The sequence below is a fragment of the Prinia subflava genome, chromosome 2 (assembly GCF_021018805.1).
Source record: "Prinia subflava isolate CZ2003 ecotype Zambia chromosome 2, Cam_Psub_1.2, whole genome shotgun sequence".
NCBI classification, from domain to species: domain Eukaryota; kingdom Metazoa; phylum Chordata; class Aves; order Passeriformes; family Cisticolidae; genus Prinia; species Prinia subflava.
In genome coordinates this window covers 23,512,332-23,529,900 of record NC_086248.1, presented here as the reverse complement: position 1 = coordinate 23,529,900, position 17,569 = coordinate 23,512,332, and the positions used below count along the sequence as shown (strand labels likewise).

Below are 17,569 nucleotides of genomic sequence, written 5' to 3'. Positions count from 1 at the left end.
AAGCTACCTAAGAGGGAGTTTGGGTTTGTGAAACCACCAGATGCACCTTGGTGCATGTTGCTGTATGGAGAGCTTCAATCTCCTACATTATCCCAGATTCTGTGTCATAAGCCATATGTGTCCAAGAATGGGAGAAACAATTTTTCCAGCAGTGTCAGAGGCTGGACAGAAGAACTTCCTGAAATGCAGGGAGGGGGCAGAGGGACATAGAGCCCTAACCAGAATGGGGAGCTACAAGAGGTGCTCTCAGTTAGGGGGTCCCCTTTTGTGAAGCCTGGCTCCCCTTATGTGCCATATGGGATACAGAGTGTTCCACCTGGGGACTAGGCACCTCTAAAGGACTATACATTGCAGTGGTGACTCTTTTGATGCCCTGTCCTTCTGTGTTTCTAGCTCTAAATAAATTATTAAGCTTATTTTATTGTCAAGCATGGCACATGTCGATGTATCAGGTACCAACAGTGAGGACTGATAGGATAAGGATCAGGTCCCAAGCAATGAAGTATGCATGCAGGAAGGACCTGAAGGACCTGCTGTACTGTTACTGCAGGTGATGGCTACAGCAGTATTAGCTGTGTGGATTAGATAGGCAGGAGGCTGCATGGGAATGTATGATGTACTGACTTTTTGAAATCAGTACAGTTGACCAAAGAAAGCAGTCAGGAGTGCAGAGTGCAGTTTGCCTTCTGATGGCACTCTTCATTCACTGTCTCTCACAGTTGTCCTTGGTGTGTATTTTCAGTGAGTCAAATTCAGGGAAATATTTCTCACAGAAAAAGAAAAAAACAACAACCCAGATGTCCAAGGGTGATTCTGCAGAAGTGTCCTGAAGGAATATGCACTAAAGAAGGCATAGAAGCTTGTGGAAGATTGGAGCTGAATTAGTTGATGTGATTTATGGAAAAATGGCAATGTGTTAAAACTAAAAAAACCAGAAAATATTAGAAGAAAAGTGTGATTGCCATAGCAGTATTCTTTTAAATTGAGTGAGCTTTTCAGCCGTCATAATTATTCTTAAGTAGCATGGTACCAAACAACAAAAATAGGATATTAACATTTTGTGATGGCACCGATGTGTCCAATGATCATGACCTCTCATCTATCTTCCATTTGTACACAGTCAGCATTAGTCAGGAATTTATTTTCTGTAGGTGAGAAGGAACTAAACAGAGCTGATTGGTTTTGTTTGCTTAAGAGAGAGAAGTTTCCCGTCTGCACAGAACTCTGTGTAGGAGGGGCTACAGAGTTATATAATCTCAAGGCAGAACTGCAGAGAGTTTAGAGTGAGTTACGCTGTGCACAAGGTAAGTGGGTTTTTCTCTTTATTTTTCCCTAAAAATGAAGGGAAAGGTTGTATGTGAAAATCAGTCAGTGAAAGGTTTTATAGATTAAATGTGTGTATGTACATTTTTTTCTAACATGGTTTATGGGTATCAAATGTTAAAATTTTAATCAGCTGCTTTTGAAGAGTACAGCTTTAAGAAAAAGGAATGTAGATCTCAAAAGTGGGGAGTGTTTCCTCTGACCTCCTCCTTCCCTCTGCAGAGAAGGTGGAATGTTATTTACAAGGGAATATGGTGGGGGCTTGGGTGTTTTCCTTTTGCTGCTGTTAATGCTGCAGCTTTGCTGTGACAGGGTGTCAGTAGGTGTGAGGCTGGCATAGGCTGGGCACTGTTTGTGTGTGTTTGTGGCTGATGTGCACACGTGGTTCTGAGTGGGGTGGGTGACAGTCTGCCTAGAAGCTCTTGTTGCTGTAAGTTCCTGCCTGGAAACTGTTGTTGCTTGAAACTCCAGCAGAGCTGGAGCTGGACCAAGCAAGTATTGCCCTCTGGCTGTGCCTGTGGTAAAGGCAAATCTGATATTACCAGAGGCAGAATTCATTTCTATGTCTTTAGAGGCTTGTCTAAAGAAATTACAGAAGCAGGGAGTGTTGGAAAAGAGGTTGACTGGCGGAAGAATTCCTTCCTGGCCAGTTATATTGGAGCATGATGGCTGCTGGAGAAAGCACAGCAATTGCTGAGTTTATAGCATGTATTCTGATTAAACAGTAAACTGTATTCTGAGATAATGCCAACATACACAGAGAGCACCCTCTGCTTTCTGGTCAGAACACAACACTTTGGATGCAAATGGTTTTGATTCTCTGACTGGGCCAATTGCTTTAAGTACAAAGTTCTGCTTAACTCTTCTGCAAGTGTATGAAACATTTGAAAGCAGAATGATACAAGGCAGTGTCTCAATATAATCTTTCAGCTCCTCTGTTAGTTGATTAAAGTCTTGAACAATAAATGATGATTCCAAACAAGACAACTGTGAAAAAGGCATATTGTATATGTGGCTCTACGCAGATATTTACTATATGTAATCTGATAGATAGAAAAGTTATACTATATTAACATTAGAATAATGTAGTGAATGTAGTTTTGTAATTAACAATAAGTTATAGTACAATAGAAGCTGTGTATGTGTGTTATATTTTTTTGCTCAAGAAGAAAAATTCCTCAGCACAGAGATAACATTCACAGAGGCCCCTAAACCTTACAGAGGCCTGTAAACCTTCTAGTGAAGAAGAATTTATGGCCTCTTATCCACAGAACCTAACTTTCTCAAGGACGTATGCTCTCATGCGTTCTTTTAATTAACAGAAAGCTTTTGTGACAAGAAACAGCTGAAAATTACTTGTTTTACGTAAGATATGAATAGTCATAAACTGAAGGCTTAAAAAAGAAGACTTCTCTTTGTTCTGGGCCCTTCTCCTTCCTAGCCTTTGTCTGGGAGGGAGGGGGGACAAAAGCCCGGGCTACCTTCTTTGCTCTTGTTGTCTCATTATTTGTCCTGTCTCTGAAAACTTTTTTTAAAACTTTTATTATTGTATTAATATTTTTGTAACCAATTTTTATTCTTTATTAAATATTCATAAATTTCAAAAAACGAGTGATTGGCGTTTATCACAACAACTTTGAAAGCCAGGTAAATACTCAAAACTGCAAAACTGATTTCTTCATTGCAGATCCTAGGAAATCAGGCAGTGGAAACATGTCTGGAAAACCCAGGCTGCACTACTTCAATGGACGGGGCCGAATGGAATCAATTCGGTGGCTGCTGGCAGCAGCTGGGGTTGAGGTTTGCCTCTGGTCTTTTCTACTGAGATCCTGTGACACAGATGTGCTTTTACTGTTCCTTATGAAAAGGGTGACTGAGCAGCAGTTTCATTTCATTCCATTCAATGCATTTAGTGCATTGCTGAGCAAGCCAGCAGTGACCACGAGCTCACCCTAAGCAGGGGCAAGTTCCTGTCTCACTTCCACGCATCCTGTGCAAAGCCCCCTGGTAGCACCACAAATGCTTCTCCCCTGGAGCTAGGGAAAGAAGAAATTCAAACCTCCAGCAGCAGAACCTGGCTTCTTATCTTCTGATCACACAGGTCAAGCACCTGCAATTCTGAGTACCTTCAGTCAAATTACAATGTCCAAAATAACAAGAGATTATTATTGCTCCTACACTGTAGTTTACCACTGAAGGTACTGCAAATTGTAAACTGAAGTGTAATATTTTTTTTAACCTCTGACAGATTCTGATACTAAACCAGAGATGGAGTATGGCAATCTGGGTGTTTCAGGAGCCATGGGTTTCTGTTATAGTGGTGGCCAATGTGCCTGACAGCTTTCAAGTATGATTCATATTTTTAAAAATAAAATTGCCCAAAACACATCCCTTCAGGCCTTCTTTACCTATATGAGGAAGAAGCTAAATCATGGATTGACAACAGAACTTTTCTTCTCTGCTTCCTACAGTTTGAAGAATCTTACCTGGAAACAAAGGAAGATCTGATAAAATTACAGAAGGGTAAGTTTTCTTTACTTTGAAAGAATAACAGCAGCAATAGTAATAACAACAATCAGAATAAAAATTAGAATCACTTGTGTGAGAACGCCTAAGAATTCCGAAGTCTTAATGTCTCAAAATGAAAATCTCTTAACTGGATTGTACCTGAGGTCTCAGAGGTGCACACTGCAGTGTGATAGGCAGTATCATCCACCCAGTTGCTTCAACCTTCACTGACTCACAGAAAGGCTGAGGTCAGAAGGGACCTCTCAAGACTCTCTGCTTCACCTCCCCTCTTCAAGCAAGGCCACCTGCAGCCAGTTACCCAGGACCATGTCCAGCTGGGCTTTGAGTATCTCCAAGCATGGAGAATTTACAGCTTGTGTGGACATCCCCCACTGCCCAAGAGCCTTTCTTTCACTTCAGATGGTTGACTCTCCTTTGCTTCAGCTTGTGTCCATTGCCTTCCATCCTACTGCAATACAGGCTGCTGTCATCAGATCCTCTTGAAATTCATTGGCATTTTAGGTTGCCTGCAAAGTTGTTGTTTTATAATCCACATGAAAACAGAGTTCCAGATTTCTGAGTTGACCTCTGCTGTGCTCCTGCCTCCCAAGGCAACCCCCCACCGTGCCAGCTTCAGCTTCCATCTTCCTGAACATGGCAATCATGTTTCCTCCACACCAAATGGCCTGTCTGTGCTCTTCACCTGGCCTGTCAGCAGCAATCTGAGACAGAGGTAGCACTTGCAGTGCTGCCGTCTTTTAGGAAGAATGTCTTGGTCCCCCTGTTACAGGCTGCCTTTCAAAAAGTATTTTGGGACACAAGCGTAAAAATAAATGCACCCTTGTTACTAGCAGACAGTTTCCCTGCATGATTGTCTTACAATGGTTACAAAGAGGGACATTGCTGATCAGTTATCTGAGTCAACGAATATGATTCCCTCAACAAAAACACTTCCTCACTTATCTGATCCCTCTCTTTCTGGAGGTATTTTGACTTCTTTCCTGCTAGGACAAGGCTTCTGCATGCCAGCAAAAGAGTTGCATGGCTCCAGCCTCTGTCCAAGTGATATTTGGGTTTTGCAGGAATGTCATGGAACTCAGTCATTGTTCCCCACTTCATGCCTGTACCCATGAGATGCCATTTGAAAAGTCAGTAAAGTAGTATCAAAGACATTTGTTTCTTTTTATATTCGCTATTTATTTTCCTTCTCATTGCATTGTGTGTTGGCCAGTGCTTAGAAAGTCCAGATACACTTTGCAGAACATGACAGAAGCTGGATGGACCAGATCCTTCAGTCCTTCTCCTCTGTATTAACCTCCATGAAAATCACCTGTGTTTGGGGACATGCAGTGCTTGTATTTTTCAGTGTGTGCCAGCTAAAAGTTCTGCAATTGGCTGTTTCCTCAAATCTGAAATTTCCACAAGATCATTGCTCTAGTGTGAAGTAATTAACATGTCTCTAAGAAAAGGCTGTTGCATGGGGAGCATTTTCCATGCCTTCTTGTAGGAATGAGGAAGGTTGCCACCAAAAGGGTAGTCAAGCATTGGAACAGGCTGCCCAAGGAAATGGTGCAGTCACTGTGTGTGGATGTGCACTTGGGGACATGGTTTAGTGGTGAAATTAAGGAATTGTTGGCTTTAAAGCTGGATTTGATGACCTTGGGATTTTTTTATCCAGCCTAAGGGATTCAGGTTGTAAATAAAAAGTAATACATGTGGTTAGTGTGCCTAACACACACTCCTGGTTCTTGTGCAGGGACTGAGAGTCTCCTTGTGTTTTTCCCTTTCCCCTAGATGGATCCCTGCTCTTTCAGCAAGTGCCAATGGTGGAGATTGACGGGATGAAGATGGTGCAGACCAGAGCCATCCTGAACTACATCGCAACGAAGCACAACCTCTATGGGAAGGACCTGAAGGAGAGAGCCCTGTACTGTAACAGTACCACCTCTGCTTGTTAGAGCCCAGCTCACTCTGTAGCTCAGTGTGACACAAGGACATGCCAGCTCCCAGGCAGATTCAGTGGGAGAGAGCAGTGCTCTGTGCAGCATGAGCTGTCTGTGACTGCAGGTGATGCCTACAGCAGTGACAGCCAGCTGGATTAGACAGGGCAAGCAAGGCCCTGCATCATCAGTCAGAGGTCAATGCAGTTGTCCGAAGAAAGCAGTCAGGGGGGCAGATTGTCTCACTGATGCTGCTCTTCATTTTCTGCTGCAGCTATCAGCAGCATCATTTTCTCCTCATCTCATTCAGGGCAATGTCTTTTAAGGAAAGAAAAGCCCTCCTCTCTCTAATGACCAGGAATTCGTATAGAATTGGAGTTCATAACAGGTTGTTAAAGGACAGGACTCATAGGGCACATGTTTTGACTTGAGGTATTTTGGAATGCTTCAAATTAATAAGCACTGCTAAACACATGTCAAGATAGTTGCTAGAAATGGTATGGACCTGCTGCTCAACTTATCCTATCTGATTGGTTTTCTGACACAACTTTGGATGACACACATGACAATTTTGTAGTCAGGTTCAAAACCCCATAGTCCAGACAGGTTTCAGCCCCAGAAAGAAGTGAAAGGGGTGCAGTCTTTAGGTTTTGCTGAGGACTTTTGCATTTGTCTTTCAGCCAAGCTGCCCCTCTGCCTGCCCCAAATGCAACTGCATTCCTGGAGGGACTTGGCCAAGATTTCTGTGTGTGGGAGAGAAGAGGCAGGAATTTTCCAGCACCTCAGTGAGGTTACACCAGGAGTTGTTGTGCTGCTCAGACCTCCTGTGTTTGACCTGACCAAGTTTTTGTTTTCCTTTCAGAATTGATATGTATGTGGAAGGAATGTTCGATCTCAATGACTTACTCATGACATATGAAATCCAACCAGCTGACAAAAAGGATCAACATTTTGCTAATATGATGGACAAGGCAGAAAACAGATACTTCCCTGTCTTTGAGAAGGTATGTGGCAACAAGATTGTTGCTCAATTGATGCTGTTACCTTCAATATCCTGTATCCAGAGGTTTTATGGTGGAACACAGAAGGAAAACTAGCACAGGAAAATAAATTCCCTGGTTTTGGTGGTGCTGGGAGTAAGATGGAGACTGGACACTACAGAGGGGACAGAAAGCACTTCAAAGCTGGGAGAATTGTAAAGCTGCAAACCCCCAGCACACACTGAGCTCCCCAAATATCTGTTTCAATCTGTGTGTTGTTTCAGACAGTTTCAGACATCAAGTTTCCTCCTGAAGTGCAGATGCCCCTCTACCATACATGCTCTGTAAAAGCATTACAGTTCCTCCTATGCAGGGTTGTGAGCCTACTTCATGGAATGGGACCTCTACTGGCCTAGTCTAGCTGATGCCCACAGGGACAGCTGCTGAAATTACCTGCAGAGATCCCTCTCTTGGCTTAGTAGCTGCGATCTGTTACACCTGTGCCACGTGTTGGCCCAAGTCCTGACTTGTCCCAAAGCGAGAATGGATGCAGTAGCTGCAGACCCCCAGGAACCTGGGCAAAGGAGATCGCTTTCCTAGGTGTTCGCTTACTGAGAAACTGGACCAGGCAAAAAGAGCAGGAGCTGGATGGCAGGGGGGTTTTCTTAGTTCAAAGTTTATTTGAGCTCCAGCTTGAGCTCTGAACCAGTCAAAGGAACCCCGGCTGACCCAGACCATGTGGCCTGCTGTCCCTTTTATTTGGGGAGGAGTGGGAAGGAACCAAGGGACCACTAATGAGAGCACAGGGAAGGAGACAATTCAGGTAGAAGCACATTAAGGGGTGCCAGTGTTCTTCTAGGGGGATGCACTTCCTTTGTTTTTCTCCTATCACTCGAGGCCCCTCTCTGGAATTCCTCCGAGGGCGTAAAGCCCCTTTCGTTGATGCACATGTCTCTGGGGAGGGTGTAGAAGGTTCTGGGGATCTGGGGAAAAGGGAGGACTGACCCAAACCTGGGGAGGGGGAGGGGGGGCAGGGAAAAATCATTTACAGGAATGAAATCTTACCTCATAAAACACAGCGCAACACTTCTGCATCTCATACAGCTTAGCCTTGAATGCAGCTACAGCAGCCAAATCTAGATGAGCACAACTGAGCTGCCAGACAGAAATGTAAAACAGCTGATAGATTATGCCTAGGATGACAGTGCCATCAGATCATTGTTTGTACTACAGGTGTTTGAACTGCAGTTCCTTCTTTCACAGACAACTCTATGTAATGTATGACCCTGCTTTGAAAATATCATGCTAAGTAACACAGAGAAAAGACATCATCTCCTTCTGGTTTTGTGTTTTTAGGTTTTGAAAGACCATGGGAAAGACTTTCTGGTTGGCAACCAGCTCAGCAGGGCAGATGTTCTGTTACTTGAAATCATTTTAATGGTAGAAGAGTGGAAGCCCGATGTACTTGCCAAATTTCCTCTCTTGCAGGTAAATGAATGGACAGTTTGAATGGATAATGAATTAGAAAGGAACACTGATTTAAACTGGCTGACAAATATGGGGGAGTGGGAGGGTCAGAAGTGACATGGAGAATATTCAGGCACCCTAAGAACTTTTGGCTGGCCTCCCTCACATACTCACTGTTATTGCCACGTTCTGTCACTACAACCCCAGAAGCAGAAGAGGAGGAAGCATGTAATTTCTTCTGCAGCATCAAGCTGGAATGTGACTTTCAGAGCATGGATAACATTGAAATGTGTGACAGTTGCAATGATTCTTAAGCACTGTTCTGTTTTGGTTTTGTTTTGTAGAGCTTCAAAGCAAGAGTAAGTAAAATCCCCACAATAAAGAAATTCCTACAGCCTGGAAGCCAGAGGAAACCACCATCAGATGACGATGTTGTGGACAAAGTGATGAGAATTTTCTACTCCTGAGCAGCACTCTAAAGCTACAGAAACACTATTTCATCGTATTTGCATACACGTAGCAAAGTGAAACTCATGAAAAATGTGGCAATGTCAAATTAATAGAAGGAGTGAAAAAAAGGGGTTTGATCTCTCTTTCCCTAGCTACAGGAGTGGTTTTAGCCTACTGCAGACACTTCAACGTAAAGCTACATGAGCCTACCAGCAAAGGAAATAGTTCACTGATCAGGGGTATATTGGACAACACACGATGCCTTAAATAACTAAAGAGAATACCTAAATAAAGTCTCATATTGATACTCAAAGCCCAAATGTTCATTGATTTCTTGCTGCTACTCCTGTGCCTGAGGTCTGTCTGAGTCTGTTTTTCTGGCATTTCCAGGAAATGTTGGAAAATTAGGAGAGATTATCCCAAACAGAAGGTAATCTATTTTTTTCTGGGGAATGGCAGGAAAAGCCTGCAGGTTCTGGTTAGCTGAGGATGAAGGGTTTGGATTCAGCCTTCCTCTTAGCTTAACAGGGAATATGCTTAGACCAGATGTCCTTCAGCACTTCTGCTTTGTCACTAGACACTGAAACTCTTGTACTGCAGTTTGACCAATCTTTCCTTTTTCAGAAGGTCTCTTGTAGCAGCTAAAAGCACTTTGCAGACTCTGAGGAACAAATGCTTGTTTCCAGTGTAAAACTTATTGAGGAAGGAGTCAGGAGAGTGTCAGGTGTTAGTGAGACCTTGGAATGTAGGAATCCATATTGACTTACACCACTGTATATTAAACCCCATTTTATACTAGGTGTACTGGAGTTGTTCATTGTAATCACTTAAATCAAGCTCCACTACTGAGGTTAGCAAAACTGTTGAACTTTGATAGAAACGTGCATTTATGTCATGAAAGATGTTCCTGCAGGAGGGTTGGAACTAGATGATCTTTAAAGGTCCCTTCTAACCAAAACCATTCGATGATCCTGTGATATTATTTAAACACCGAATACACCAGGTTCAGAAAAGAAGGAGCAAGTGCTCTAAATCTAGCTAAAACTAGTGTCAGTTTTCAGCTGGGCGAACTCAGGACACTTTAGCTCTTTCTAAGGCCAATTGTTTCTTCATAAGAAATGTCATGCAGCTGGAACCAGTTTTTGTCATCAAAAAAGGATATGAACTCATGTTTTTCAGCAGCAAAGCATGTATTAAAGAGAGTTGTTACTCAATCTGCTTCCCTTCTGCCTCACTGAAGCATTCAGACAACACTTGCAACTAGTGTACAGGAAGGACATGAAGGAGAAAGCCCCTCGTACTGCAACAACCAATTGTATTCTGTGACACACTGCAATTTATACAACCTCCCTGTGTAACATTAGAAGAATATCCCATCTTGCAATTATGTTAAGGGCAATTCAGCAAAATTTTGAACGTATATATTGACCTTGACTGGAGGTAATGCCTACATCAATATTTACTATGTAGATTAGATAGGCAGGATGGTGCATGGGGATTATTCTGTATTGACTTTTTGAAATCAATACTGTTGACCAAAGAAAGCAGTCCAGAGTGCAGAGTGCCGTCTGCCTTCTGATGGCACTCTTCATTCACTGTCTCTCACAGTTGTCTTTGGTGTATATTTTCAGTGAGTCAAATTCAGGGAAACATTATTGTCCTGGTTTAGGGCAAATTTGGGAGGAAACTTCTGAATAGGGTCCTTCTGGAAAGCAAACTTAAAAGCTTTTCTCCCCAGCCGGTCTTAAAAGCTTTTCTTCCCAGCCGAGATAAGAACTTCTTTGGAGAAAAGTGGAAAAAACTTAACAACAAAATGTCCATAAGCATAAAGAATGAATAATATGAAACAATAAAACCTCTCGCTGCTCTGAACAGAGATGGTAAACCTAAGAAAATCCTTGTCGTGGGTGGCTCAGGTCACTCAGTTCTTTATCAGTCCCAGTCCCTCTGGAGGCCCAGGCCCAGTGGGCCGCAGGTGCCAGCCCTCGGTGCTGCTCTGGGGTTTTCATTCTGGAGCAGATTCAAAGAATCCCAAGAAAAAGGGAAAAAACACAGTCCAGGGAACTTCTCTGCCCTAGCTAGCTAAAACTAAGTAAAAAGCAAAAAAAGATCTCTATCCCAGCAGACAGTCTGTGCCTCAGATGAACACAGTCCAGAGAGGAATGTGCAGGAGTGAGAGCTGTTTTCAGAACAAACTTGGCGCTTCTTCGTTCCCTGCTTTGCTCTCAGAGCCAGTCTGAAAGGCACAGAACCCAATATACAGTACAGACAGGACAGACAACTGGGGATACAAGCATCATAAAGTCACCCTAGAACCATGTTTTACAGAAAAAAAAATTCTAAAGTCACCCTGATGTCCAGAGACGAAACTTTGCAGAGGTTTCCTGAAGGAATATACACTATAGAAGGCAAAGAGGTTTGTGAAAGATTAGAGCTGAATTAGTTGATGTGACTTATGTGGCAAAATGCAAAAAGTAAAAAAAAACTTCAAATAAAAGTTTGATTGCCATGGCAGTATTTTTGTTTACACTGAGTGAGCTTTTCAGCCATCATAAACATTCTTAACTAGCATGGTACCAAGCAATGAAAATAGGAGGCATATTACCATTTTGTGCTGGCACAGATGTGTCCAATGATCATGACCTCTCATCTACTGTTTGTACACAGTCAGCATTAGTCAGGACATTATCTTTTGTAGGTGAGAAGTAACTAAACAGAGCTAATTGGTTTTGTTTGCCTAAGGGAGAGAAGTTTCCTATTTGCAGAAAAGTGTTTGCAATTCTTTATAGGAGGGGCTACAGAGTTATATAATCTCAAAGCAGAACAGCAGAGCGCTTAGAGTGAGTTACACTGTGCACAAGGTAAGTGGGGATATTATTTTGGACATGCAAGGAATTGTTGTATGTGAAAATCAGTCAGTGAAAGATTTTATAGATTAAATGTGTGCATGTACATTGTTTCTAACATGGTTTATGGGTATCAAATGTTAAATTTTTAATCAGCTGCTTTTGAAGTGTACAGCTTTAAGAAAAAGGAATGTAGATCTCAAAAGTGGGGAGTGTTTCCTCTGACCTCCTCCTTCCCACTGCAGAGAAGGTGAAATGTTATTTACAAGGGAATATGGTGGGGGCTTGGGTGTTTTCCTTTCGCTGCTGTTAATGCTGCAGCTTTGCTGTGACAGGGTGTCAGTAGGTGTGAGGCTGGCATAGGCTGGGCACTGTTTGTGTGTGTTTGTGGCTGATGTGCACGCGTGGTTCTGAGTGGGGTGGGTGACAGTCTGCCTAGAAGCTCTTGTTGCTGTAAGTTCCTGCCTGGAAACTGTTGTTGCTTGAAACTCCAGCAGAGCTGGAGCTGGACCAAGCAAGTATTGCCCTCTGGCTGTGCCTGTGGTAAAGGCAAATCTGATGTTACCAGAGGCAGGATTCATTTCTATGTTTTTCGACGCTTGTCTAAAGAAATTACAGAAGCAGGGAGTGTTGGAAAAGAGGTTGACTGGGGGAAAGAATTCCTTCCTGGCCAGTTATACTGGAGCATGATGGCTGCTGGAGAAAGCACAACAATTGCTGAGTTTATAGCATGTATTCTGATTAAACAGTAAACTGTATTCTGAGATAATGCCAAAATACTCAGAGAGCACCCTCTGCTTTTTGGTCAGAACACAACACTTTGGATGCAAATGGTTTTGATTCTCTGACTGGGCCAATTGCTTTAAGTACAGAGTTCTGCTTAACTCTTCTGCAAGTGTAAGAAACATTTGAAGGCAGAATGATACAAGGCAGTGTCTCAATATAATCTTTCAGCTCCTCTGTTAATTGATTAAAGTCTCAAACCTAAATGATGAATCATGGTTCCAAACAAGACAACTTTGGGAGCCACATAGAGACAGAAAACTGCAAAACTGATTTCTTCATTGCAGATCCTAGGAAATCAGGCAGTGGAAACATGTCTGGAAAACCCAGGCTGCACTACTTCAATGGACGGGGCCGAATGGAACCAATTCGGTGGCTGCTGGCAGCAGCTGGGGTTGAGGTTTGCCTCTGGTCTTTTCTACTGAGATCCTGTGACACAGATGTGCTTTTACTGTTCCTTATGGAAAGGGTGACTGAGCAGCAGTTTCATTTCATTTCATTCAATGCATTTAGTGCATTGCTGAGCAAGCCAGCAGTGACCACGAGCTCACCCTAAGCAGGGGCAAGTTCCTGTCTCACTTCCACACATCCTGTGCAAAGCCCCCTGGTAACACCACAAATGCTTCTCCCCTGGAGCTAGGGAAAGAAGAAATTCAAACCTCCAGCAGCAGAACCTGGCTTCTTATCTTCTGATCACACAGGTCAAGCACCTGCAATTCTGAGTACCTTCAGTCAAATTACAATGTCCAGAATAACAAGAGATTATTATTGCTCCTACACTGTAGTTAACCCCTGAAGGTACTGTATATTGTAAAATAAGGAGTAATTTTTTTTACCTCTGACTGATTCTGATACTAAACCAGAGATGGAGTATGGCAATCTGGGTGTTTCAGGAGCCATGGGTTTCTGTTATAGTGGTGGCCAATGTGCCTGACAGCTTTCAAGTATGATTCATATTTTTAAAAATAAAATTGCCCAAAACATATTCCTTTAGGCCTTCTTTACCTAAATGGGGAAGAAGCTAAATCATAGACTGACAACAGAACTTTTCTTCACTCCTTCCTGCAGTTTGAAGAGTCTTATGTGGAAAAAAAGGAGGATCTAACAAAGTTACAGACGGGTAAGTTTCTTTTACTTTGAAAGAATAACAACAGCAATAGTAATAACAACAATCAGAACTAAAATTAGAATTACTTGTGTGAGAACACCTAAGAATTCTGAAGTCTTAATGTCTTAAAATGAAAATCTCTTAACTGGATTGTACCTGAGGTCTCAGAGGTGCACACTGCAGTGTGATAGGCAGTATCATCCACCCAGTTGCTTCAACCTTCACTGACTCACAGAAAGGCTGAGGTCAGAAGGGACCTCTCAAGACTCTCTGCTTCACCTCCCCTCTTCAAGCAAGGCCACCTGCAGCCAGTTACCCAGGACCATGTCCAGCTGGGCTTTGAGTATCTCCAAGCATGGAGAATTTACAGCTTGTGTGGACAACCCCCACTGCCCAAGAGCCTTTCTTTCACTTCAGATGGTTGACTCTCCTTGGCTTCAGCTTGTGTCCATTGCCTTCCATCCTACTGCAATACAGGCTGCTGTCATCAGATCCTCTTGAAATTCACTGGCATTTTAGGTTGCCTGCAAAGTTGTTGTTTTATAATCCACATGAAAACAGAGTTCCAGATTTCTGAGTTGACCTCTGCTGTGCTCCTGCCTCCCAAGGCAACCCCCCACCGTGCCAGCTTCAGCTTCCATCTTCCTGAACATGGCAATCATGTTTCCTCCACACCAAATGGCCTGTCTGTGCTCTTCACCTGGCCTGTCAGCAGCAATCTGAGACAGGGGTAGCACTTGCAGTGCTGCCGTCCTTTAGGAAGAATGTCTTGGTCCCCCTGTTACAGACTGCCTTTCAAGAAGTATTTTGGGACACAAGCAGAAAGATAAATCACCCTTATTACTAGCAGACAGTTTCCCTGTATGATTGTCTTACAATGGCTACAAAGAGGGACATTGCTGATCAGTTATCTGAGTCAACGAATATGATTCCCTACAGACAAACCACTTCCTCGCTTCTCTGAGCTGATCTCTCTCTTTCTGGAGGTATTTTGACTTCTTCCCTGCTAGAGGAAATGAGTCAAAATGCCAGCAAAAAGAGTTGCATGGCTCCAGCCTCTGTCCAAGTGATATTTGGGTTTTGCAGGAATGTCATGGAACTCAGTCATTGTTCCCCACTTCATGCCTGTACCAATGAGATGCCATTTGAAAAGTCAGTAAAGTAGTATCAAAGACATTTGTTTCTTTTTATATTCGCTATTATTTATTTTCCTTCTCATTGCATTGTGTGTTGGCCAGTGCTTAGAAAGTCCAGATACACTTTGCAGAACATGACAGAAGCTGGATGGACCAGATCCTTCAGTCCTTCTCCTCTGTATTAACCTCCATGAAAATCACCTGTGTTTGGGACATGCAGTGCATGTATTTTTCAGTGTGTGCCAGCTAAAAGTTCTGCAATTGGCTGTTTCCTCAAATCTGAAATTTCCACAAGATCATTGCTCTAGTGTGAAGTAATTAACATGTCTCTAAGAAAAGGCTGTTGCATGGGGAGCATTTTCCATGCCTTCTTGTAGGAATGAGGAAGGTTGCCACCAAAAGGGTAGTCAAGCATTGGAACAGGCTGCCCAAGGAAATGGTGCAGTCACTGTGTGTGGATGTGCACTTGGGGACATGGTTTAGTGGTGAAATTAAGGAATTGTTGGCTTTAAAGCTGGATTTGATGACCTTGGGATTTTTTTATCCAGCCTAAGGGATTCAGGTTGTAAATAAAAAGTAATACATGTGGTTAGTGTGCCTAACACACGCTCCTGGTTCTTGTGCAGGGACTGAGAGTCTCCTTGTGTTTTTCCCTTTCCCCTAGATGGATCCCTGCTCTTTCAGCAAGTGCCAATGGTGGAGATTGACGGGATGAAGATGGTGCAGACCAGAGCCATCCTGAACTACATCGCAACGAAGCACAACCTCTATGGGAAGGACCTGAAGGAGAGAGCCCTGTACTGTAACAGTACCACCTCTGCTTGTTAGAGCCCAGCTCACTCTGTAGCTCAGTGTGACACAAGGACATGCCAGCTCCCAGGCAGATTCAGTGGGAGAGAGCAGTCTTTCAGCCAAGCTGCCCCCAATACAACTGCATTCCTGGGGGAACTTGGACCGGATTTGTGTGTGTGAGAGAAGAGGCAGGGATTTCCCAGCACCTCAGTGTAGTTACACCAGGAGTTTTTGTGCTGCTCAGACCTCCTGTGTTTGACCTGACCAAGTTTTTGTTTTCCTTTCAGAATCGACATGTATGTGGAAGGAATGTTCGATCTGAACGAGTTACTCATTATGTATGTTATCCAACCAGCTGACAAAAAGGATCAACATTTTGCTAATATGATGGACAAGGCAGAAAACAGATATTTCCCTGTCTTTGAGAAGGTATGTGGCAATGAGATTATCGCTCAATTAATGCTTTTCCCTTCAATATCTATCCTGCATCCACACAAGTTTTATCATAGAACACGGAAGCAAAACTACCATAGGAATATAAATGCCCTGGTTTTGGTGGTGCTGGGAGTAAGATGGAGACTGGACACTACAGAGAGGACAGAAGGCACTTCAAAGCTGGGAGAGAAGTAAAGCTGCAAAACCCCAGCACACACTGAGCTCCACAAATATCCCTGTTTCAATCTGTGCGTTGTTTCAGACAGTTTCAGACATCAAGTTTCCTCCTGAAGTACAGATGCCCCTCAGCCATACATGCTCTGTAAAAGCATTACAGTTCCTTCTGTATCTCATAGAACTTAGCCTTCAATGTAGCTACAGCAGCCAAATCTAGATGAGCACAACTGAGCTGCCAGACAGAAATGTAGAAGAGAAAGAGCTGATAGATTATGCCTAGGATGGCAGTGCCATCAGATCATTGTTTGTACTACAGGTGTTTGAACTGCAGTTCCTTCTTTACAACTCTATGTAATGTGTGACCCTGCTTTGAAGATTTCATGTTAAGTAACACAGAGAAAAGACATCATCTCCTTCTGGTTTTGTGTTTCTAGGTTTTGAAAGACCATGGGAAAGACTTTCTGGTTGGCAACCAGCTCAGCAGGGCAGATGTTCAGCTACTTGAAATCATTTTAATGGCAGAGGAGCACAAACCTGATATACTTGCCAAATTTCCTCTCTTGCAGGTAAATGAATGTGCAGCTTGAATGGATAATGAATTGGAAAGGAACACTGATTTAAACTGGCTGACAAATGTGGGGGAGTGGGAGGGTCAGAAGTGACATGCAGAATAATCAAATGTCCTAAGTACTTTAGCTGGCCTCAGGTACTGTTTGTTTTATGCCACCTTTTGTCATTACAACCCCAAAAGCAGAAGAGGAGGAAGCATGTAATTTCTTCTGCAGCATCAAGCTGGAATGTGACTTTTAGAGCCTGGATAACTGAAATGTGTGACAGTTGCAATGATTCTTAAGCACTGTTCTGTTCTGGATTTGTTTTGTAGAGCTTCAAAGCAAGAATAAGCAATATTCCCACAATAAAGAAATTCCTACAGCCTGGCAGCCAGAGGAAACCACCAACACGAGAGGAAGATGTAGCCAAAGCGATAAAAATATTCCGCTCCTGATCAGCAATCTAAAGCCATACAAGCTGTATTTCTTTGTGTTTCCTCATAGTGACAAAGTCATATGAATGGAAGAGTGAAAAAAAGGGGTTTGATCTCTCTTTCCCTAGCTACAGGAGTGGTTTCAGCCTACTGCAGACACTTCAACGTAAAGCTACATGAGCCTACCAGCAAAGGAAATAGTTCACTGATCAGGGGTATATTGAACAACACACGATACCTTAAATAACTAACAAGAATACCTAAATAAAGTCTCATATTTATACTCAAAGCCCAAATGTTCATTGATTTCTTGCTGCTACTCCTGTGCTTGAGGTCTGTCTGAATCTTTTTTTCTGGCATTCCCAAGAATTGTTGGAAAACTAGGAGAGATTATCCCTAACAGTAGGTAATCTATTTTTTTTTCTGGGGAATGGCAGGAAAAGCCTGCAGGTTCTGGTTAGCTGAGGATGAAGGGTTTGGATTCAGCTTTCCTCTGAGATTAACAGGAAATATGCTTAGACCAGAGGTCCTTCAGCACTTCTGCTTTGTCACTAGACACTGAAACTCTTGTACTGCAGTTTGACCAATGTTTCCTTTTTCAGAAGGTCTCTTGTAGCAGCTAAAAGCACTTTGCAGACT

General features: G+C 42.9%; 2 protein-coding genes across 3 annotated transcripts; both read left to right on the top strand.

The window, feature by feature from the left end:
* Nucleotides 1-1,173: 1,173 nt before the first annotated feature.
* Nucleotides 1,174-8,981, top strand: LOC134546538 (glutathione S-transferase-like). Of its 2 annotated transcripts, none has more exons than XM_063389357.1 (7): nt 1,174-1,304; nt 3,011-3,123; nt 3,795-3,846; nt 5,626-5,758; nt 6,634-6,775; nt 8,108-8,239; nt 8,563-8,981. In XM_063389357.1, the coding sequence occupies exons 2-7, from the start codon at nt 3,037-3,039 to the stop codon at nt 8,683-8,685; spliced, it is 669 nt and encodes a 222-aa protein (XP_063245427.1). In that variant the 5' UTR covers nt 1,174-1,304; nt 3,011-3,036; the 3' UTR covers nt 8,686-8,981. The 2 variants fall into 2 exon arrangements, with proteins under 2 accessions (XP_063245427.1, XP_063245428.1); XM_063389358.1 differs by lacking the exon at nt 1,174-1,304 and adding an exon at nt 1,530-1,550.
* A 2,420-nt stretch (nt 8,982-11,401) lies between these two features.
* LOC134546539 (glutathione S-transferase-like) lies at nt 11,402-17,230 on the top strand. The gene is made up of 7 exons (XM_063389360.1): nt 11,402-11,529; nt 12,585-12,697; nt 13,366-13,417; nt 15,206-15,338; nt 15,621-15,762; nt 16,380-16,511; nt 16,829-17,230. The coding sequence occupies exons 2-7, from the start codon at nt 12,611-12,613 to the stop codon at nt 16,949-16,951; spliced, it is 669 nt and encodes a 222-aa protein (XP_063245430.1). The 5' UTR covers nt 11,402-11,529; nt 12,585-12,610; the 3' UTR covers nt 16,952-17,230.
* The last annotated feature ends 339 nt before the right edge of the window (nt 17,231-17,569 follow it).

Coding starts and splice junctions, on each gene's coding strand:
- LOC134546539 (XM_063389360.1), top strand. CDS start 12,611: ATGTCTGGAAAACCCAGGCTGCACTACTTCAATGGACGGGGCCGAATG. Junction 15,339..15,620: donor GACCTGAAGGAGAGAGCCCT/GTACTGTAACAG, acceptor TTTTCCTTTCAG/AATCGACATGTATGTGGAAG. Junction 16,512..16,828: donor CCAAATTTCCTCTCTTGCAG/GTAAATGAATGT, acceptor TTTGTTTTGTAG/AGCTTCAAAGCAAGAATAAG.
- LOC134546538 (XM_063389357.1), top strand. CDS start 3,037: ATGTCTGGAAAACCCAGGCTGCACTACTTCAATGGACGGGGCCGAATG. Junction 3,847..5,625: donor TCTGATAAAATTACAGAAGG/GTAAGTTTTCTT, acceptor CCTTTCCCCTAG/ATGGATCCCTGCTCTTTCAG. Junction 5,759..6,633: donor GACCTGAAGGAGAGAGCCCT/GTACTGTAACAG, acceptor TTTTCCTTTCAG/AATTGATATGTATGTGGAAG.